The 22,583-nt window shown below is 49.2% G+C and overlaps 2 protein-coding genes across 2 annotated transcripts; both read left to right on the top strand.

The window, feature by feature from the left end:
- Positions 1 to 1,730, top strand: LOC309345129 (scuwaprin-a-like). The gene is made up of 3 exons (XM_081868191.1): positions 1 to 157; positions 749 to 883; positions 1,559 to 1,730. Exons 1-3 carry the CDS (start codon positions 22 to 24, stop codon positions 1,564 to 1,566), a joined length of 279 nt encoding a protein of 92 aa, XP_081724317.1. The 5' UTR covers positions 1 to 21; the 3' UTR covers positions 1,567 to 1,730.
- A 2,171-nt stretch (positions 1,731 to 3,901) lies between these two features.
- On the top strand, positions 3,902 to 15,759 carry LOC309345138 (whey acidic protein-like). The gene is made up of 5 exons (XM_081868199.1): positions 3,902 to 3,908; positions 11,860 to 11,994; positions 13,693 to 13,827; positions 14,263 to 14,400; positions 14,926 to 15,759. The coding sequence occupies exons 3-5, from the start codon at positions 13,800 to 13,802 to the stop codon at positions 15,054 to 15,056; spliced, it is 297 nt and encodes a 98-aa protein (XP_081724325.1). The 5' UTR covers positions 3,902 to 3,908; positions 11,860 to 11,994; positions 13,693 to 13,799; the 3' UTR covers positions 15,057 to 15,759.
- The last annotated feature ends 6,824 nt before the right edge of the window (positions 15,760 to 22,583 follow it).

The raw sequence follows: 22,583 nt of genomic DNA on the forward strand, positions 1-22,583 counted from the left end.
CTGGGCAGGACTCCCCTGAGGATGTGGCCTTATAAAGCACCTGGCTACAGGCTGGAGAGCACTCTGCTCTGCCTCACCATGAAGTCTGGTGGCCTCGTCTTCTTCCTCGTGGGGCTCTTCGCTCTCTGTGCCATGATGCCCTCTGCCTCAGCCCAAGGTATGTGACCCCACTGGGGCCAATCCTTCGGATGCTGCTTTGTGTGGGCCTCCAAGTGGGACCCCCTTCATCCCACACCCCCAAAGCCTTCCAGGTGGGGAGTCCAGACTCTTCAGAGGAGCAGAGGCACCGCTATACCTGGGAATGTTGTCGGTGGCTCAACAGTGAATCCTTCCATGTGTTGCCATCTCCTGTAGGAAACCAGAGAGTTCTTATGGATGGGAGGAAGGAAGAGAAGAGGGGTGATAGATGAGGAGGGGAGGGGAGAATGGAGATGGAGGCACCTCCCCAACATACACAAGCAACTAAAGGTAGCCCTTAAAGCTGCAGCCCAGGAGTTAAGCAGGTGCAGAAAGGAGGTCTCTGGTGCCCAGTCCATAGCTGGAAAGAACTTGGCCACTGTGGGAGAAGTTAGCCAGCCCCAGCAAAGACTGACCCCGTTGCAACCCAGATGTTCAACTCTGTGCTCAGCGGGAGGAGAAAAACAGGAGGAAACCTATTCATCTGGGCTGTGCTCATCCTATAAAGGCTGGGATGAATAAAAGCTTTTCAAATGCTGTCTCTGAGCCATAATGATGTTCTTTGTTTCAGGGAAGCCTGGAAATTGCCCTATCTATGCTCACGTAGTGAAGCCACCTTGCATTGAGAGGTGTACTACAGATTATGATTGTCCTTCCATCCAGAAATGCTGCTCAAAATTTTGCTCCAAGGTCTGCGAATACCCAAGTAAGATGCTGAGCCCCGTGTGGATGATTTATTCTTATTTATTCCCCCCTTTCCCTTCACTAAGGGCTCCCAGTGTGTGTTGCAGTTTGAAACTGCAGTTAAAACAAATTGCAGTCTCAGGAATAGAGTTGGTCCCCCAAAAAATGTAGATATCTATCAGGTAGGAACAACATAATGAGGGTGTCAGACACACCTCTGTGGGAAGGGAGTTCCCCCAACGTAGGGGCTGCCCCAGAGATGACTTTGTCAGGGTGGAGGAACTGCCAAGAGAGCCCGCCTGCTGATGTTTACTCCCAAGAGAGTCTGCAAGTATGGAGAAGCTCTCTCAGATAGTTGGTGCCTACGTTATTTAGGGCGTTAGACATTAATGTAGGCACCTTGAATGGAGTCAAGAAAGGAACTAGGTGGGCTGAAGACAGCAGTTCTGCACAAATTGTCCAAGTTTTGCTCAAGGAGGGATGCCTGTTGCCTCTGAACTGAGAGCTAAGAGATGGTCCGTAATTATGACATGGGAACAGGGGGATGGGGCCAAGGCTCTGTCAATGAGCACCTTGGTCCCAGGCTCCATCTGGGCATCTCCATGTAAGGGAAACCCTTGTCGTCTGCTTAGCTAGGGTGATGAGCACCGATCTCTCTAGGGTTCTTGGATGCCTGAACGCTCTTTTACTCCCGCAGCAAACTGATGGCAGTGATGCACAGCCTGAAATCCCTGCAACTTCTACAGTTTTGGTGAGGTGAACCCAGCACCCAAGGAGTGAAGGCAACGATAAACCCAGCTCCCTCTTTACCCAATGGGCCCGATCCAGCATCCTTCCCTGATTGCAATAAAATGATCCCTGTGCCTGCATACCAGAGTGTCTTGTTCTTGAGTCTTGCTTGCTTATATCTTTCCAAAAGGGTGTTGGCAGGAGGGAGGGAGGAGGGAGGAAGAGCCTCTGGCTGAGGGCTGTGGAAACCCAACGGATCACACATACAGCCAGGGAAGGGCAGCTTCGCAATGGGGCAGAGTTAGGAGGGGAAATGCACTGGGTGAAGGGCGAAGGGTCACTGTCTGTTGGGGGGTAGAAGCAGGAGAACTAAGGCCATTGATTTAAAGCAGGATGAGTGTAACGGGATCTTGTAGGTCAAATAATGCACCCCTCTCTTGACTTCCATCCCTAGTTCCCAAATATTTGACTAACGAAGCAGGGCTTGCTGTGTCTTGCCTCTGGGACCCAGGTCCTTTGTGGTCTCTCTCCTGGAGTGCGTTGCTGCTTTCGTGCCCACCTTCCTCATCTGAAATCAACAGGACACAGGACAGCACCAGCTGTGTGTGCAGGACCCCCCTGCAGTGATGGGCAGGGAGGGTGACCAGAACTCCTGGGGCCTCTTCCTCTGGTTATTCAGCAGCCAAGAGCTGATTCCTGTTCCACACAGAGTCCAAAGTGGCAGCAGTGTGGGGTCCCTGCTCCTGCCAACCTAGCAGTTCGAAAGCACGTCAAAGTGCAAGTAGACAAATAGGTACCACTCCAGCGGGAAGGTAAACAGCATTTCTGTGCGCTGCTCTGGTTGGCCAGAAGCGGCTTAGTCATGTTCTCCACATGACCCGGAAGCTGTACGCTGGCTTCCTCAGCCAGTAAAGCGAGATGAGCCCGAGAGTTGGTTATGACTGGACCTAATGGTTAGGGGTCCCTTTACCTTTTTAACCACATGGAGCCTGGCCTTTCAGGCTGGGAGTCCAGTTCCTTGGAGGCAGCATCCTGGTCTGGACCCCATTTCCATAGGGTAGCAAGGCACCTCAGAGCAAAGACACCCATTTCACAGAGACTCAGATTCCAACCAAGTCAAATATACTCAGTCCTCCCAAGCCCTCTTTCTGGGTCTCGAAAAAGGAGAGGGGAGGACCCACACCAATGGGTTGAAGTCAAAACGAAGGGGGTCTCAACTAAACATTAGGAAGGACTTTCTGACAGTAAGAGTTGTTTGACAGTAGAACAGACTCTCTCGGAATATGGCAGACTCTTCTTTGTTAGAATTCAGGCTCGGTCAGAGGTATGTGCCTATCTCTCCAGGCACCGGCTGAATTCTTTTGACCTCCCTCCGGCGACTCCCGGCAGGAATGCACACGAGGTCCGTTCCGGCGATTTTCCTCAGGCTGTGAGAAAAACACACCAACTGCTTCTCCTCCTCCCTGCTCCCTGCATATCCCCAGGGAGGGGAATTAGACTCAGACAGAAATGTATCTACATTCTTTTATTCCTGTCTATAGCAGTCTTACAGTAAAGATGTCTGCTCTCTTCAACAAACAGAGAGAAACTCTAAACTCCACCCATGTACATCCTGTACAGGTCATATGACACACACACTGAGCTAACATCCGGTGCTCAGTACAGAATGGACTGCCCCTTTGTTCCCATGGCAACAGTCACACACATCCTGTTTGGCTTTCCAGCCACAAGGAGCAGACTGAGCTGCTATAGCCTTTGCTTGCTGCAGCATTGCTGCTTTAGAACAGGGGTCTGCAACCTTTAAGACAAAAAGAGCCACTTGGACCTGTTTCTGCAGAAAAAAACACACCTGGGAGCCGCAAAACCATTGCGACATTTAAAACAAATATATCTCCGGAGCCGCAATCTGACAGCGGGCGGGAAGGTGACGCCGGGACGGTGCGTGACTAACGCACGCACCGCCCCCATGCGACGTCACAGCCAGTACAGCGCCCGCCACAGTGGGGAGTGTCAGGGCGCACAATGCGCCTCCTCCCCTCGCTAGTATCCGCCCCGGAGCCGCGGCAAAGGTGTAAAAGAGCCACATGCGGCTCCAGAGCCGCGGGTTGCAGACCCCTGCTTTAGAATAACATTCTTCACTGGAGGTTTTTAAGCTAAAGTTGGCTGGCCAGGGATGCTGTCATGGCCTTCCATCTTCCAGCCCCCATCCCCTTTCCAGTTAAGCCAAACAGCCCAATAGCATTATGATGTCAGCCATAACAGTGACAGAGAAACATCCCAGCTTATTAAAGAGTCAGATGTGCCTGGCAAAGCGGAAGGTGAGCAGGACACTTTGAAAGTGGAGTCAAACAGGACCCAGATCAAGCCCAAAGGCAAGGCTGTCTAGGAAGGGAGTCCTCAAGGGATGCTCCATCTTTGCGTGTATTGGTGAATGGGGGGGGGGGAGGAGTAGAATGGAATATGTTGCCCATTGTGTTTTTCTTGCAATGCAATCTGTGAAAGCTAGTCCCTTCCATATATTTTCATCTCCCAGCTAGTTGCTTCCTCACGACGTTATTCTGGATCTGTGGTTCCCAATGTGGGGTAATTTGAATTTTTTTTGGGGGGGGGCGCAATTTGAAGATGAGTTAGATGAAGTTAATGCCTTTTAGGCTTCTTCCACTTGAATAGGAGCTCACTTTTTGAATAATAAGAATTACCGGTATATGTCGGGGGTGGGGGCACCAAGATTTTAGAGATGCTTAGGTGGGGCATGGCCCCCCAAAAAGGTTGGGAACCACTGCTCTAGATGCCTTTTCCCTACTGCTCATCCAATATCACTCCCCCCCCAATTAATTTTAGATCCAGTAAGCAAATAAAGACATCTATTGACAAATGCGCATAGGATAAGAGCAGGTTGAAAGCAGCATAAGGTCACTACACTTCCCCCTTCATTTTGACAGCTCAGGGGAGGCTTGGGAGTTGGGGGGGCACCAAATGTCCACCATGGGCGGCTCACTGCACCCCCAAATCTCCGACCCCCGAGCAGCTAGCTCCGCCAGAGACCCCCCAGGGTCTGTGCACACCTTTGGCAGATAGGCACATTCAGGATTCTTGGAAGTCATTTGTTATTGGGGCGGCTGCCAGTCTGAGCATCTGGAACAAAGGAATAAAGGCACAAGAAGGAATTGTGCTGGAGAGATTTTGTCTTTGTACAAACAGAGCCTTAAGTGCCTCAGTGCTTACGTTTTAGCCCCAATAATGCTCTTTCTTGCTGCAGTACATTGCAAAAGCAGTGATTGTTAAAATTACTATTGTCATTTTATCTGGTTTGGGCATCAGTCCTTCCAAATTCCCCCCAGAGAATGGAATTTGGGGGGCAGAGAGGCAATGAGTGCAAAAGCACTTTGCCTATTGAAAACCCTCCAACGCCGCCATTAAGAAGCAGAGGTTCTCTTGTTAATTAGAGCTAAATTGGACTAAAGTACAGGCACGTGCTAGAAGAGATGAGATCACAAACTGTGGAACAAAACCAACTGCCATCTTCAGGATGGTCCCGATGGTCGATGGGTTCCTGCCGTACTCCCTGGCGATGTCCGTCACACGCATTCCGCCGTCGTGCTTCCAGATGATCTCCTTCTTCATTTCCAGCGTCACCTTCTCCTTCTTCTTCTCGCCGGCCACCGCAGCAGCAGTCTTCTTGGGTCCCATGGCAGCACAGCTCCTACCTTCGTAAACTCAGAAACAGAAAAAAAAATCAGTGATGTGCTTCAAACCCAAAAAATACAAAAGCAGCCAGCCACCCACCACACAGAAATTAAAACCCAGAACCAAGGCCTTGAATCCCAAGCACCCCAACCCCAAATCCAAAATCCAAAAACTCCCAAAAAAGTTTTAAAAGTTTAGCTTACCAAATGGATGAAAGAGAAGTTCTGGAAAAGCTTCAACAATCAACCACCGACGTCCTCAGAAACCTCAAATGGCTGCAAAATAAGTTTAGGAAAAGCTTCAAAAATCACCAATGTCTTCAAAAACCTCAACTGCTCCCACAGACACGCACCAACCCACCCACAACACAGAAATTGCAAACCCCTCCCCAACTGCTCCCCCAGCCCCTCCCCAACTGCTGCAAACCCCTCCCCAACTGCTTCCCCACCCAGACAAAAAAAAATTTCAAAAAATAACAACATGGCCAGCACTCAGAAATTCAAACTCAGAAAATTTTTCAAAAAAAATCAACCTGGCCCAGTGGTCACAGAAAATCATAAAAATTCCCAAAAAAGGCCCACAAGCCCCCAGATTATCGCAAACCCCTTCCCAACACCAAGTCCTTGAATCCCAAACACCCCAACCCAAAATCCAAAACCCCCCAAAAAAGTTTTAAAAGTTTAACTTACCAAATGGATGAAAGAGAAGTTCTGGAAAAGTTCTGGAAAAGTTTTGGAAAATCTTCAAAAGTGAGCAAAGTCTGAGAAAAGGCTACCAAACCACGTGCTAACAGTTGCTCCTCGAAGTCAAGTCGCAACTGCAGCTGCTCAAGCTAAGCACCCTTGGTTTTAACGGTTTTTACACAAAGGAAACAAAGTCGCGAGACGTTTTCGTTTTGCGAAGCAAGCCCATAGGGGAATTCGTCTTGCGAGGCAAATCGCGGGCGAAAAAACCTTTCGTCTAGCGAGTTTTTTGTCTTGCGAGGCATTCGTCTTGCGGGGCACTACTGTATATGGAGTGCACTGAAAAATGCTAAGAGGACTTGAAATTTAATTTAATTGGAAGTATAATTGCTCATTTATCTTCAGCTGGAAGGAAGGATGAAAGGAATCTGTGAACTGTCAAGGAACTGATAAGGTTCATTATTGAGTTATCTGCAGTTTGACAGACCGTTCTTCCTCCCAGGCTGAGAGGGAAAATGGTGAAAACAGGTTATTTATTGGGACAGAGTGACTTTTGCGGCTGTTAGAGTTGCAAAACAAATTTCTGGAACCACAATGGGATATTAGCTCTGCCCAAGGCATGACGGACAACAGCAACAACCAGGGGAAAGAAAGACAAAATAACTTACAAGGACAGGGCCATGGATGGAATAAATGCCACACACAGGAAGAACAAGGATATAGTTTGAGATCCTCACTTGTAGCTTTATAAATCATTTAATGTGTCAAACACAGATAGAAGTTGTTAATATTGCAGTTATTGTATAAGGGATTATTATTATGATGTCAATGTAATGGACATTAATAAGATTTTGGGATGCAGAAATAAAGCAAATAATCAATTCATCAAATCTAGCACGCGGGAGGCCACTTTATCTAAATTATATAATTTGGTATTTGAACGATTGGTATTAATAATTGTATTATAAATTGGTATTGTTATAATGAGGCTATTATTGGCTGGAGGCCAAGAGAGCATCTTTGGCTAAGCAGATGTTGCTTCTTCGATGAAAGTAGTCACAGAGAGAGAGATGGCTGCCCTGCCCTGTGCTTTTTGTTGTTCCCTCACAGGTGAGGCCACGGCCACCTCTAGTCACGTCCTATGTCTTGTGCCCATTTAATCATGACTGATTTCACCTCCTCATCTTTTGTTTCCCATTCTAGCAGGATACTCTATGCACCTTTCAGCAACTTTACTTTCCCTTCCACAACTTCCTTTTGAAATCTAGATGTCGTATAACTGAATCCTTTCTTATTGTCTTCTTTATATATCTCGTGTAATTGCCGATAGTGTAACCAACTCTGCAAATGGTCTTTTATTTCCTCATAATCTCTTAATTTCCATTTTACTTCTTGGTCCTTTAACAAGTCAGCATACGTTAGCCACTTTCCTTTCTTTCCATGTGGTTTGAGCCGTAAAGCTTCATGTGGTGAAAGCCACCAAGGAGTCTTCTGTTCTAGTAAATCTTTATATCTCTCCCATACCCTCATTAATTATTTCCTAATTATGTGGTTCACTGGAAGGACAGATTGTGAAGCTGAGGCTCCAATACTTTGGCCACCTCATGAGAAGAGAAGACTCCCTGGAAAAGACCCTGATGTTTGGAAAGATTGAGGGCACAAGGAGAAGGGGGCGACAGAGGACGAGATGGTGGGACAGTGTTCTCGAAGCTACGAACATGAGTTTGCCCAAACTGGGAGGCAGTGGAAGACAGGAGTGCCTGGTGTGCTCTGGTCCATGGGGTCATGAAGAGTCGGACACGACTAAACGACTAAACAACAATTATGTGGTTATAGAAACTTTTGTGTACTTTCCCTTTCCCATACCATAGATATGTGTGCCATCCAAATCTATTGTCATGTCCTTCCAATTCTAATGCTTCTTGCTTTTCCAACTTTATCCAGTCCCTAATCCATACCAGACATGTGGCTTCGTAATATAATTTAAGGTCTGGGAGGGCAAAATTGCCTCTATCTTTTATATCTGTAAGTATTTTATGTTTTATCCTTTTGCAGAGGAATGGCATTTCAAGGGGAAAGGGGTGGAAGGGGAGAAGGCTGAGGCTGGCTCCTTTTTTCTGCAAGGCCTCCACCTTTGGCTTGATGCTGGGCTTTCCCCAACTGAGGCTTGTCCCTCAGAGACCTGCTCCCCCTGCATGTTAGCCCTTCTGCCCTGGTGCTGGGCTGCAGCTGCGGCTCCTACTCTCAACACAGAGTCCTCTAGACTGCTTCAGCAGGAAAGAAAGATTCTCATGTTCATGTCCATAGGGAAAATGCATGCTGCAAACATAGGACCTTCAGCGGAGCTGCGTGGTAGGTGTCAGGGACTGGCTGGATGAGGAAGAGTGGTGCTGCTACCTGTCCAGGAGGACATGGAAGAAGAGGACCTGGACAGAGAGGAATCAGAGGTTGCCTCTGCTACTGGCTCTCCTCCTCCATAGAATAGGAGGGATCCAGTGTGAGAGGCTAGAAGGCAACATTTCCAGCAACATATCAAGCTCATAGCTGTCAACTTTTCCCTTTTCTTGTGAGGAATCCTATTCGGAAAAAGGGAATTTCCCTTTAAAAAAGGGAAAAGTTGACAGCTATGCTCAAGCTAAGTCGAGCCAGAGTGACACAGTTGTGTTGTTGCTTTCTGTGAATAAAAGCTAATTGCATTTCATGCCTCATGTTCTTTCCAGCCCTGTGGATGACCTGAGCTCGCCTGACAACTCCTTGACAATAGGATAGCATCATAGAAAAGTAGAGCTTAAAGGTAACCCCAAGGCTCATCTAATCCAACCTCCACCAATGCTGGAATCACCGCTAAAGCCACTGTTTAAACACTCTTGGGAAAGTCACTTGCCAGACCTCCATGACAAAAACCCTCCTGTTCTTATCTCTCCTAAACTTCTCGGTGGTGTTGGAGCACGAAAAGGTCCAGAAGAACCACTGCCCATGTGGGAACTAGAACTGTCCAGATAGTCTTGACCTTGGAGGAAAGGGAAGGGTCCAAAAGGGATGACCTACCTTGGCAGAGGGAATCAAGGCACAGAGAGTGAAGAGCCCAAGGAGGAGGGAGACGAGGAGGCCACCAGACTTCATGGTTAGGCAGGATGGAGCACCCTCCAGCCTCTCAGCTGCTGGCTTATAATACCAGAGCCCAGATGGAGCCATACCCAGGGCGTGCAAAAGCCCTCTCCCACTTCCCCAACATCTTCCCACTTCTTCTGCATAATGACATTTGTTTTGCAAAAGGAGCATTGACCCCTGAGACACTTGCTTGGAAATTGGATTGCAAATGGAGAGCGCAATGTGAAGTGGCCCCTTTGATCTTAGCTTGCCGAGGGACAGCGACCTTTACATTCTCCTCATAGTTTCTTGTGCAATGCGGGAACATTTGCCAGCACCACCTGTCCTCATTGTCCTCTCTCTGGTCTGGGTGGGGCTCCTGCTGCATTGGGGAATTATAAAAACCACCTGGCTGGAGGCTGGAGGGCACAGTGACCTGCCTAGCCATGAGGCCTGGTGCTCTCATCTTCCTCCTCGCGGGGCTCCTCTCTCTCTGTGCCGTGGTGTCCTCTGCCTCTGGCCAAGGTACGTGACCCCCTTTGGACCCTGCCTGAAAGATGGGGCCCTTTCTACCTGAGCAAGGCTCTCTCTACACGTCTTTTCTTCTTCTTCTGCTGCTGCTCTGTGTGCGGAGTTCAGATCCTCCAGAGGAGCAGGCATTTCTGAGCCATGGAGGGCTGTCTCTTTGAGAGTGTTTAAGGGGGCTCTACCATGGACCCCCCGCACTTTATGGCTCTTGTTTTGATTGACAACAGCTACAACAAACCATAGAGCTCTGTTGAAATGAGAGGAAGCAGGCATCAAGGTTGGACGGAGGCTTCCAACACCTGTGTCCCATTCAGCAGGCAGCTACCCCATCCATGGGATGCGGGTGGTGCTGTGGGTTAAACCACAGAGCCTAGGACTTGCCGATCAGGTTGGCAGTTCAAATCCTCACAACAGGGTGAGCTCCCATTGCTCTGTCCCTGCTCCTGCCAACCTAGCAGTTTGAAAGCACACCAGTGCAAGTAGATAAATAGGTACTGCTCCAGCGGGAAGGTAAACGGTGTTTCCGTGCGCTGCTCTGGTTTGCCAGAAGTGGTTTAGTCATGCTGGCCACATGACCCAGAAGCTGTACACCGGCTCCCTCGGCCAATAAAGCGAGATGAGCACTGCAGTCCCAGAGTCGGTCACGACTGGACCTAATGGTTAGGGGCCCCTTTACCTTTTACCCCCTCCATGGGACGTGGGTGGCGCTGTGGGTAAAACCTCAGCGCCTAGGACTTGCTGATCGCATGGTCAGCAGTTTGAATCCCCGCGACGGGGTGCGCTCCGGTCCCGTTGCTCGGTCCCAGCTCCTGCCAACCTAGCAGTTCGAAAGCACCTCAAAGTGCAAGTAGATAAATAGGTACGACTCTGGTGGGAAGGTAAATGGTGTTTCCGTGCACTGCTCTGGTTCGCCAGAAGCGGCTTAGTCATGCTGGCCACATGACCCGGAAGCTGTACACCGGCTCCCTTGGCCAGCAAAGCGAGATGAGCGCCGCAACCCAGAGTCGGTCACGACTGGACCTAATGGTCAGGGGCCCCTTTACCTGTACCTTTTACCCCCTCCACACCCAATTTCTGGTATGGCAGCTTTGGCGAGCTCCTCAAGGGGTGCCCAGGTTGGAGAAAGGACACTTTCCACTCAAAGTCCTTTCTCCAGCCTCTGTCTTCTCCTCCACCAGTGACTTTACAGCTGGGCTTGCTTTTGTAGGCCAGCACTAAATTGTGCAGGGAACTCTTCCAAAATTTATCATTGAAATTGGAGGCTTTTTAGCAGAAGACATCTTTCAGGGATTTGTTAGTTCTGATTTCTGCATTGGAGGCAGTTGGACTAGATGCCCCTTGGGGGTCCCTTCCAACTCTACTGTGCTGGTCCCATGGGTTACCCGAGAGGCGAGGTCCAATTCTGGTCCGTGGTCAAAGGTGCAACGTGGAGGCAGTCCATAGTAGCTGAAGCTGGGTGCAGGGCAGGGAATCGGGTGAAGCCAGGAACAGGCAAGCAAGCAGGGAGCCAGGGCGGGTCAGGAGCTCAGGCAGAACAGCAGGACAGGGTTTAGGCAGGGACTAGCAACCAACAATGTTGCTCCTGCAACTTGGGATTGGGGCTGGCTGGGACTTTTATCTGTCCTGAGGCATAGGGCAGCCCCGATCCTCAGGTGACTCACCTCTCCTGGCCTGGAGGTGAGCACTCCTCCTGCAGGAACTTAGTTCCCTCCGCCTCTCTGCCCTGCGCCTCTGCAGCTCAGGAGAGGCTGGAAGGTGACCGGACCCAGAGGCAACCTCAGCCTCCTCTGACAGGGCTGAGAGAGGCGCAGCTGCAGGCAATGGGTCCTCCATCACCTCAGGAGCCAGAGCAGACTCGGCTGACGCCTGCACCTGAGGATCCAGCACAGGTGAGGACCCTTCAGGCTCAGGCCCCAGCCCTGGCTCAGCTGGTTCTGGAGGCGGGGAATCCTGTGCAGGCTGGGATCCCTCAGGTTCAGCATCCGAGTCTGAATCCCAGGCCATCACATCTACAGTTCTTGGATTCTGTGAATGACAGCTGGGGAGGAGGGGAAAGGGATGGAGATCCTTCTCCAATTCCCACCCACAGCCCTTAAGCTGCAGCCCAAGAGTAAAGCAGGTGTCTCCAAGAGGTTCTTGAGCTGTGGTTCCTACATTGCCGAGGCTTGGACTTGGGGATGTCTCCCAATTCCAATCTATAAGGGAGCCTGGAGCCCAAAGTGGGCTGACTTAAAAGACCCCCACTCCACTGCCGGGCAGTCATGTGGTTGTTCAGTTCCAGGGAAGCCAGGATACTGCCCGCCACGAAAAGGCTTTGGACTATGTGTGGAGGAATGTTCTGGAGATGATTCATGTCCTGGGGACAAGAAGTGCTGCAGCAACAACTGTGGCCACACTTGCCAAACTCCACTAAAAGGTAAGAAGTCATTTCCCCTCAGAAGCAGACTGGGGTCTTGGGGTGCAACAGTCTCGCCTTCAGTAGGATGTCCCCTATATCAGAGGGAGGTGGGGTGTATGGGAAAGAGCTGGGACCTGTGAGCTTGTCCGCTTTTTACTGAGGAGCTGTGCCAGAACTGAGAGGTCAGAATCCAGCCATTCAGCAGCTGTTAAGATTCTTAGCTTTATCAATTCCCCAGGACTTCACTGTGCTTCTGGCACAAAGGCTTTCAAGCGCTCCTAAGAAATACTCAAAGGGACAAGTGTAGCCCTCTTCTCTGAGAAAACTCCCCACCAAACAACGGGAGGAAGTCCTTTCCCCTCAGAAGCAGACTAATAAATAATAATTTTTATTTATACCCCGCCCTCCCCGGCCAGAGCCAGGCTCAAGGCGGCTAACACCAATCACAGTAAAAACATAATAGGGGAAAAAGAGAGGGGGGGAATCAATTTAAAATACAGGTTAAAATGCAATTTAAAATGCAGCCTCATTTTAAAGTAGCTGATAAATCAAGACCATAGGGAGAGGGAAACATAAGGGTCAGAGTGAGTCCAAACCAAAGGCCAGGTGGAACAGCTCTGTCTTGCAAGTCCTGCGGAAAGATGTCAAGTTCCTCAGGGCCCTGGTCTCTTGTGACAGAGCGTCCCACCATGTCGGGGCCAGTGCTGAAAAGGCTCTGGCCCTAGTTGAAACCAATCTAACCTCCTTGAGTTTCGGGACCTCCAAAGTGTTGTTATTTGTGGACCTTAAGGTCCTTCGCGGGGCATACCAGGAGAGGTGGTCCCGTAGGTACATGGGTCCTAGGCCGCCTAGGGCTTTAAAGGTAAAGTAGATGCAGGAAGGAAATCTCTGATGCCCACTTCATAGCTGGAAAGAACATTGCACCAAGGGATAGGAGTGGCCACTGTCAGCATCGCCCTTGAGCCAGTGCCACCAACTGGACTCATCCACTTCAACCCCGACTGGGCTAGGCAAGCTGGGTGGCACTTCCAGAGACCACCTTCTGCACAGGAACAGGTCAAAGTGCTGTGGACTCACAGCTTAGAGTTGTGAGCACCGGATTCACTCCAACAAGAAGACAGTCGTCACACAGCAGAGTATATGTCAGAGTATAGCAGAGCATATACGACTCGGAGAGCAGCTCTGTAGAATATCTTCTTTATTCTATCTTCAACTATAATATACAACTATATACAGAGCTAAATAGGTCTAAGCATAAATGAATGCTGCACTGAGTGTCTGCAGCTGCTCTTAGCAGCAACCTTATCTATACACATGATCTCTAACACTCAGTCTCTCTCTCTCTCTGACACTGACTGACTGACTGATGTTAGGCTGGAGCAGAATAAGTAGAGAGCAGAACACCACCCCTCCTCTCTGAAAAATCACCAGACTCATCAGCAGATTCTTGGATATGGGAAGGGTGAAATCTCCTCAGCCACAGTGGGGAAACTTAGCCAGCCCCAGCAAAGACTGATCCAGCTTCAGCCCAGATGTCCATCCCTCTGCTAGGAGGGAGGGAGGGTAAAACTTGGAGCCTCTTCATCTGAGCTGTGCTCCTCCTAGAAATACACAATCTTTGGTTGCTGGGACGCGAAAAAGCCACAACTAATTCTACACCACTGTTGCCTCCTTTGAAAAGATGTCTCTGAGCCATAATATTGTTCTGTCTTGCAGAAAGGCCTGGAAGCTGCCCTTTCTTTCCTGCAGTAGTGAAGCCACCTTGCATAAAGGAATGCAGTAAAGATTATCATTGTCCTTTCCCCAAGAAATGCTGCTCAAGCATGTGCTCCTGGGTCTGCATCAATCCAGGTAAGAGGCTGAGCCCCTTGTGTGAGGACACAGCACAATTAGGCAGATGCTGATGCTAATGATTTATTGTTTTTTATTGGGTCTGCTTAGCCTGGACAAGAGACGACTAAGGGTAAGTAGGAGAGCTATCTTTGAATACTTGAAGGGCCACCACATAGAAGATGGAGCAATTTTCTTTTCCTGCTGCTCCGAAAGGCAGGACTTGTTCTGCTCCTGAGCTGCTGAGAGTGCAGGGACCACCCTATGGCACAGGTGGGGAGTCATTGGGAAGTCTAGTTTTGTGTGACACCTCAGACCCCTGAGCAGAACAGAGGCCACCTTATGAATCCTGGGTTCCTCTGGCTACTGGATGCAAAGGAGCCCCATCCCACATGAAGAGAGAGAGCCTCTCTGGCCAAAGACATCTCTCAACCTTGGAATTATGCTCTGTTGCAGGGAAGCCTGGGCAATGTCCTGGGGCTCAGCCAGGTATGGCTGGACCCTGCGTGGTTAAGTGCAAGGATGACTGGTCATGCCCTGGAGCTCAGAAGTGCTGTGGGAGTTGCCCACGAGCTTGTGCTTATCCTGTCAGAGGTGAGACCATTTATTCTGCGGAGGGTGGGGTGGGATAGGAAGCTCCTCTTCTTCATGAACCAAAGCCATTGTGACTTATGAAGAATTGCAGAATCTCTATACACAGAAGTGCTTACCTGGATTCTGGCTGGAAGCAGGAGGCAGTTGAGGCAAGGAACCCCACAAGGAGAAGAAGGCCACCGCAACACATGATGGACAGGCTTTGTCTGCTGCCTAGACCATCAGTTGACTAGAACTTTCAGGTTGGAAAGGGAGCCCAAGGGTCACCGAGGGTTTTGCTCTTTTGCAGAGAAGCCTGAACAATGCCCTCCGAATCGAGGTGTGGGAATCTGCATTGCAAAGTGTGGATTTCTGAAACCCACTTGAGGATTTCTGGGGTCCTCTGGGTTCCAGACACAAGTGAACTCCATTGCAACTGCACAGGGAGGGTCTCTCTGGACAAAAGGCATCTCTTAGCCACAGAACCCTAGAACTGTCAGGTTGGAAAGGAGCCCAAGGGTCACTGAGGGCTTTGCTTTTTTGCAGAGAAGCCTGGACGATGCCCCCGGGATCCAGGTGTGGGAATCTGCATTGCACGGTGTAAAGATGACTGGTCCTGCCCCGGTGTTCAGAAGTGCTGCGGTGGATGCCCACGAGATTGCCGTTATCCTGTCTAAGGTGAGATGGTTTTGAATTTGGTGGAGGGTGGGGTGCAGTGGGATAGAGACTGACTGCATGTGGTTTGTGGAAGATTTTGGAGTCTCAGAGATCAAAATATCTGGTAGCCTTTATGTATCTGGAGAGAAAGAAGGAGAAAGAGAAAGAGAAGCAGAAATACCTCTTCACCCCTGTTGTGAGAATGAACCAAGCATTTTTAGTAAGATGAATGAAAAAGGGGATTTACTTACATTGCTCAAGTGCAGTTTTGCTCAAGGAGGGATGCCTGTTGCCACTGAACTGACAGCTAAGAGATGGTCCGTAATTATGACATGGGAAGAGGGGGATGGGGCCAAGGCTCTGTCAATGAGCACCTTGGTCCCAGGCTCCATCTGGGCATCTCCAGGTAAGGGAAACCCTTGTCATCTGCTTAGCTAGGGTGATGAGCACCAATCTCTCTAGGGTTCTTTGTCCTGCATTTCCTGTGGGAATGTTCAGGGATGCAGGAGAGGATATCTTGTCTGATTATAGCCTTTCCAACTTGTGTTAACAACTTCACAATTTAGCAGAGTAACATTCCCCTTTTTAAACTCACAGCAGATGCGTTGCTAAGGCTCGCTAAAGCCTCTATCATAACTGTTCTGGTATTTCCCCCTTATTCCCCATAAAAGATAAGACCCAGTCTTCTATAAAAGTATAAAAAGGTTTACTCACACATCATTCTATTCACAATAGGATCCCAGAAGGCAGACTTAGTTTAGAAAAGTAATATATACCTGGAAACTATCTCATAAGGGGACAGCCCCTTTGTCCTCTCTGGGCTAGATCCAGCCCAGAGAGCTAAGCAGATGTTTGGCTAAGCAGATGTTGCTTCTTTGACGCATGTAGTCAAAAAGAGAGAGATGGCTGCCCTGCCTTGTGCTTTTGTCATTACCCGCACAGGTGAGGCCACACCCACCTCTAGTCACATGCAGAGGAAGTCTGTCCCAACCCAGAAGGAAACAGGAAGTTTACCTGCTGGCTGGACAAACATTCCTCCCCATGTGTAAACATGTTCACTCTAGGAATGTTGTACTTGACTGCTCTTGTGTTTCACATCCCACATTTCCATGGGTGCCTGAACACTCTTTTATTCCTGCAGCAGTGATGCACAGCCTGAAATCCCTGCAACTTCTACAGTTTTGGAGATGTGAACCCAGCACCCAAGGAGTGAAGGCAACGATAAACCCAGCTCCCTCTTGACCCAATGGGCCCGATCCAGCATCCTTCCCTGCCTGCAATAAAATGATCCCTGTGCCTGCATACCAGAGTGTCTTGTTCTTGAGTCTTGCTTGCTTATATCTTTCCAAAAGGGTGTTGGCAGGAGGGAGGGAGGAGGGAGGAAGAGCCTCTGGCTGAGGGCTGTGGAAACCCAACGGATCACACATACAGCCAGGGAAGGGCAGCTTCGCAATGGGGCAGAGTTAGGAGGGGAAATGCACTGGGTGAAGGGCAAATCCACCCCTCTTGAGTTCTAAGGACTCTTGAGTCCTTACTTCCCAAATATCTGACCATCTCATCAAGCAGGGGTTTGGTGGGCAAAATGTGTGTGCCTCATGTGTTACTTCTCGGATCCAGGTCCTTTGTAGTCTCTGTCTTGGAGCGTGTCCCTGCACTGCCTGCTTGCTTGCCCACCTTCCTCTTTTGAAAGGAACAGGGCAGAAGGTGGCACCATCTGGGTGCGCAGAACCGCCCTGCAATGATGAACAGAAAGGGTGACCAGAACTCCTGGTTCCTCCCCCTTCCCCACAAATGGTTGTGGGGTGGGTGATGCTGATCTGCCTTCTGCTCTCTGTCCTGCCTAACAGCCTGAAGAGGGACTCTGGCTCAGATCATTGTTGTGCCAGCAACTGATCTCATGGGTGCCATACTTCCTCATTTGTCAGCAGCATCTGGGCGGAAATAGGCCAAATACCCATGAAAATCTGGCACATAGCTGTCCGTGCATTTTTTATTTTATTTTTAAAATTGCAATCTTGCTCAAAAATGTTTAACAACTTTGCTCACCCCCCAAAACCTGGATTTTCACAGTTTGAAATATGTCAACCCTGTTCCAAACAGGGTGAAGGAACAGGTTACCGAAACCTGACAGTGCAATCACCTTAACCGGGCCCCAAGCCTCCCAAATTCCTTCTTCCAAGATCCATTAGCTAAAATGCATTAGCCTGAGCTGTTTAGCCAAACCCAGCTGTATAAACAAAGCCCTCTCCTTTATCAGTCCGTGAAGGCTTAATGGATGACCTTGTCAGTTCCGAGTGGAGACGGGATGGCAGAGCTGGGACTTATCTTATCTCACACTGACGCACAGAACTTGCAACACAGGCCTGTCAGCCCCCACAGCCAGAGATGGCACCAGGAGAAACTCCTATAGCTGGGTGACCGGGTGACCTTCTTACCCCAAGATAAGAGTACCGGAACAGGAACATCTATATATGGTCAAGGATGTTAACTTACATGTACAAACTCATGAGGCTGGATTCCTGGGGAGGGGGCAAGGAGACCAGAAAAGGGATATAAGCTGTGTGTAACCGCTCTTTAAGTGCTCTCGCTGTGGTTGACCACGCAGTGCCTTTCTGCTGCTCCGGAGAGCAGGAATAAACTCTCTCTGAACCAACCTCGGTGTCTCTTGACTCCCTCCCTCCCTCCCAAGAGCAACGCAGGCCCGACCAAGGGAAAGGTCTGAAAGGCTACAAGAGTCCAAAAAGTGGCAGCTTTATGTATCATTATGACGTTAGCCATAACATTGACGGAGAAACATCGCAGTCCCTTACTGAGTCAGAAGTGCCTGGCAGAGAGGAAGGTGAGCAAAGACACTTTGAAAGTGGAGTCAAACAGGACACAGACTGAGCCCAAAGGCGAGGCTGCCTAGGAAGGAAGTCCTTGAGGGATACTCCATCTTTGTGAAGGACCCATCTACCAGCACATAGGTGTGTGAATGAACAAAACTGAGCTCTGCTGTGAAAGCGGGATGGCACCAGCAAGCCACCTGACTGGTCTCCCCCTTGCCAGGATGGGGAGGGGAGAATATGGGCATCCATTCAGACTCTCATGATGCCTGGTTTCTAACAGAAGTGCACTTTTTAGAATAAGGACGTTCAGTCTGGAGGTCACTGCACACCACAGAAGGAATTGCACTCCAAGCAGTCTTGATAGAACTCCCAGAGTCTGCTGATTGACTGGTGTCAATTCAACCTTGTTTACTTTGAGGAATTAGCACATCTCACAATCAGTGGCGGTGGTAGGCAATGCATTCCTTAGAGGATGAATCTGCTCAATATTGTGTCTAATTCTGGGCACCACAATTTATGGAAGATATTGACAAGTTGGGGTGTGTGCAGAGGAGGCTGACCAAGACATTCCAGGGTCTGGAAACCAAGCCTTATGAACAATGATTGAGGGAGTTGGAGACGTTTACCTCGGGAAAGAGATTGGCAGGAGATATGAGAGCCATCTTCAAATCTCTAAAGGGCTGTCACAAGCTTGGATGAAGTTTGTTTCCTCCTGTTCTTGGGGGTAGATCTAATGGATTCAAGTTACTTGCTCCTTGTATGTTCAGTGCACACTGTGTGGGTCTGATGGGCCCAAATCCTGGGACTCCTTCCAAAAGCTAGCCTTTAAGCCATTGTTTACCTTCTCAGAGTCCCTGCCTGCTTTCCTCTTGTCTCTTACATCCTGCTCGCAGTTATGGCAATGATCTTTCTTTAATTTAGCATTAGAATTTTGAGGGACCATTGTCATTTGCATGCCCCCAGAACCCACCTGATAAGTGCATGGGGGTGACTCTATTTCTGCCTAAAAGGGGGTCTGAGGGAAGCCCCGGGGAGGCAGGAGGGAGCTGGCCAGCCAGCCAGTTCCTCTTCCAGCTCAAAGCTCTGGTCTCCTTCTTGGCCAAGTGTCAGAAGAAAAAGGGAGTTGGTGGCTTGGACATATACAAAGCAAACACAGCTGCCCTACTTCCCAAGGCCATCGTAGATGCCGTGATAATTACCCTCCCTGTTCCTATTTCTGTTCATTTATCTATTGTGCATTCATTGCATTTATATCCCACTGTTTCCTCCAAGGAGATCAAGGGGGCATACAATGGTTCTCCCTTTCCTAGAATCCTAGAGTTGGAAGAGACCACAAGGGCCATCGAGTCCAACCCCCTGCCAAGCAGGAAACACCATCAGAGCACTCCTGACATATGGTTGTCAAGCCTCTGCTTAAAGACCTCCAAAGAAGGAGACTCCACCACACTCCTTGGCAGCAAATTCCACTGTCAAACAGCTCTTACTGTCAGGAAGTTCTTCCTAATGTTTAGGTGGAATCTTTTTTCTTGTAGTTTGGAACCATTGCTCCGTGTCCGCTTCTCTGGAGCAGCAGAAAACAACCTTTCTCCCTCCTCTATGTGACATCCTTTTATATATTTGAACATGGCTATCATATCACCCCTTAACCTCCTCTTCTCCAGGCTAAACATGCCCAGCTCCCTTAGCCGTTCCTCATAAGGCATCGTTTCCAGGCCTTTGACCATTTTGGTTGCCCTCCTCTGGACACGTTCCAGTTTGTCCGTGTCCTTCTTGAACTGTGGTGCCCAGAACTGGACACAGTACTCCAGGTGAGGTCTGACCAGAGCAGAATACAGTGGCACTATTACTTCCCTTGATCTAGATGCAATACTCCTATTGATGCAGCCCAGAATTGCATTGGCTTTTTCAGCTGCCGCGTCACTCTGTTGGCTCATGTCAAGTTTGTGGTCAACCAAGACTCCTAGATCCTTTTCACATGTACTGCTCTCAAGCCAGGTGTCACCCATCTTGTATTTGTGCCTCTCATTTTTTTTGCCCAAGTGCAATACTTTACATTTCTCCCTGTTAAAATTCATCTTGTTTGTTTTGGCCCAGTTCTCTAATCTGTCAAGGTCGTTTTGAAGTGTGATCCTGTCCTCTGGGGTGTTAGCCACCCCTCCCAGTTTGGTGTCATCCTCATTTAATCCCCACAATGACCCTGTGAGATAAGTTAAATGGAGGTAGTGGACAATCATTTTCAAAAGCAGAATTGAATATATTTTCCCCCAGGTTCAGTGCTTCTCAAAGGACAACCTGAGAAAGACCAGGATACCTGTAAAGATGTTATGTACTGAAGTTCTCACCCTGGGCCAGCAGGGGGATACTGTAGATAGTTATGTAAATGAAGGATCGAAAGTGACGTTCAGTGATTGGATAGTTTGTATGCAAATGAAGGATCGAAAGTGACGTTCAGTGATTGGATAGTTTTAGAAAGTTGCTACAGTTACATTGTTCTGGAGCTCTATATAAGCAGGCTGACTGAGCTCTTCAGTTCAGTTCTGTTCTGGCCTCTGAATAAACAAGAGCTGTTTGAAGAATCGCTGTGTCGTCTGATATGTTCACCCACAACTTATCAGAAGACATTTGGAAGCTGCCACAGATGCCAGACATGGCAGTGTGGGGTGTGGGCTAGAGATGGACTCACCACAGACACAATCTCTAAATTGATCTCGATTCCTTTTTCTCAAGTCAATGGGTTTGGAGGCTGAGCAGGGGATCCCTGGACCTTCTGCCCCCAGAGAATTGTACTCTTTTCCAAACACGCCTGGTGCTTGTGGCAAACAGTTTCCACCATTGTACAAGTATTCTAAATGTTTGAGACAAGCAAGTCCTTGACTGCCTGGAATGCGGCCTCCTGGCACTGGCCCCACACCCAAGGGGCCCGCTTGTCCAGGAGTCTGTGTAGGGGCTCCACTACCGCCGCCTTGTGGGGGAGGAAGGCATGGTAAAAGTTCAATAGTCCCAAGAAGGCCTGAGGTTCAGTCTTGCCCTTGGACTCTGGGGCTTCACAAATGGCCCATACCTTGTCCCCAGTCAGGTGGACCCCTTCTGTGCCCACCATAAATCCCACCTTCATCGCCAGTGTGGATTTCATGCTCTTTATTCAGCTCATAGTGGTGAGGAGGAATGGAAGTTCCCCCGAACTGTCTGCTTTATATACATTATTTATACAAAGGGCCCCACGTGATTGGCTAATTCCAGGATTCTCCTGTAGGCCAATCTGGTTGCGGATTCACTTCCACCTGGAGTTGGATTGGGTGGCTCCTGCAGACTAATCAGACTGCTGCATTCTGGATCCTATTGTTCTAGGACCAATCAGATTGCTGCATTCTGGATCCTATTATTCTAGGACCAATCAGATTGCTGCAATTTGGATCCTATTCAACTCAGTACATAACACCAGCCATAGCCCAAGAGTGAAGGAGAGTTCATCCTGGGAAACAGAGGTTAGTTTTTACTACGTAACTAGTTAAAACTGGCACTTGCTCCCACAGGAGGCAGGGATGGCCACCAACATGAATGTCCTGTTTCTGGGTTTCCCACAGGCATCTAGTTGGCCACTGTGAGATCAGGATACTGGATTAGATGGGCCATGGGCCTCATCCTGCAGGGCTCTTCTTATGTTCTTACTGTGTGAGCAGATTGAGTGAGGAGTCCCACTTCCCCTTCTCTCCTCTCCTGACCCACACCACTCCCACATCTTCTCTGGAGGGTTGGGAGAGTCCCCACAACAGGTTTAGGGGGCCTTCAGGGGTGAGCAGTGGGAGAAAAGCCAACCCCCTGCAATGCAGGAATCACAGCTAAAGAATCCCTCGGTTCCTTACGATTAAGAGAGGAGGGGGTTCCTCACCTGCCTCCGGGCTGGGCTAGCCTGCTGTACGTGTCACAACAATGAGAACCACCAGGAAACATTCTCTCCTCGTGACATTATTGAGAGTGGAGAGATTAGAACAGATTATTTTCTGGATAGTACTTACAACAACGTAATCTGAAGCATGACCAATTTGTTCACCTTATTGCCCTGGACAAATTTACCCCTCCTGAAAAAAAAAAGCCTTCCTGCTCATTCTCTTAGACAATTTGGCATCGCCACTGTTTGCTTTCATAAGCTTTGTGGACACAGATGTACTTTAAAACTGACAAAAACCAAAACCAAAGCAATTTTCCCATGGGAAGGAAGAAGAAAGCATGTGTGGCGCATTAAACTCTCACACCAACCAGGTATAAAGTTAATTTTGAGTCTGATCTTTTGCATGTCTGCTGTCAAAAAAGCCAGTAGAGAGCTTTATAACTGAGAGCCTGGTGTTGGAGGTGTCATTGCCAACAGAGACATCAGTCCTGGGGTGGGAGTCTCTCCCCCAAGGTACAATGATGGTCCCCACCTGACCACGGTTGTGAGTTTTTGTGCAAACCAGTGGTTCTCAAAGTGGGTGGTACCAGTCCCTGGCAGAGTGGGATTCCCTAAGGAGGTGCAACAGAACCTGAAGTGCTATCCTGGATCATGCCCTGCAGAGGGACCTTCCCCTTTACATTCTCCTTGCGGTTCTTTGAGCATTGCAAAGGTATTTGCCAACCCCTCCTCTTCCCATTGTTTAAATGTTTAGTCTGGGTGGGGCTCTTGGTGGGATGGGGCATTATAAAGCCACCTGGCTGGCGGCTGGAGGGCACCCCATCCGACCC

The sequence above is a fragment of the Podarcis erhardii genome, assembly GCF_964252035.2.
Source record: "Podarcis erhardii genome assembly, chromosome: 6".
Taxonomy (NCBI): Eukaryota; Metazoa; Chordata; class Lepidosauria; order Squamata; family Lacertidae; genus Podarcis; species Podarcis erhardii.

Coding starts and splice junctions, on each gene's coding strand:
- LOC309345129 (XM_081868191.1), top strand. CDS start 22: ATGTGGCCTTATAAAGCACCTGGCTACAGGCTGGAGAGCACTCTGCTC. Junction 158..748: donor GCCCTCTGCCTCAGCCCAAG/GTATGTGACCCC, acceptor TCTTTGTTTCAG/GGAAGCCTGGAAATTGCCCT.
- LOC309345138 (XM_081868199.1), top strand. CDS start 13,800: ATGTGCTCCTGGGTCTGCATCAATCCAG. Junction 13,828..14,262: donor CTGGGTCTGCATCAATCCAG/GTAAGAGGCTGA, acceptor GCTCTGTTGCAG/GGAAGCCTGGGCAATGTCCT. Junction 14,401..14,925: donor TTGTGCTTATCCTGTCAGAG/GTGAGACCATTT, acceptor GCTTTTTTGCAG/AGAAGCCTGGACGATGCCCC.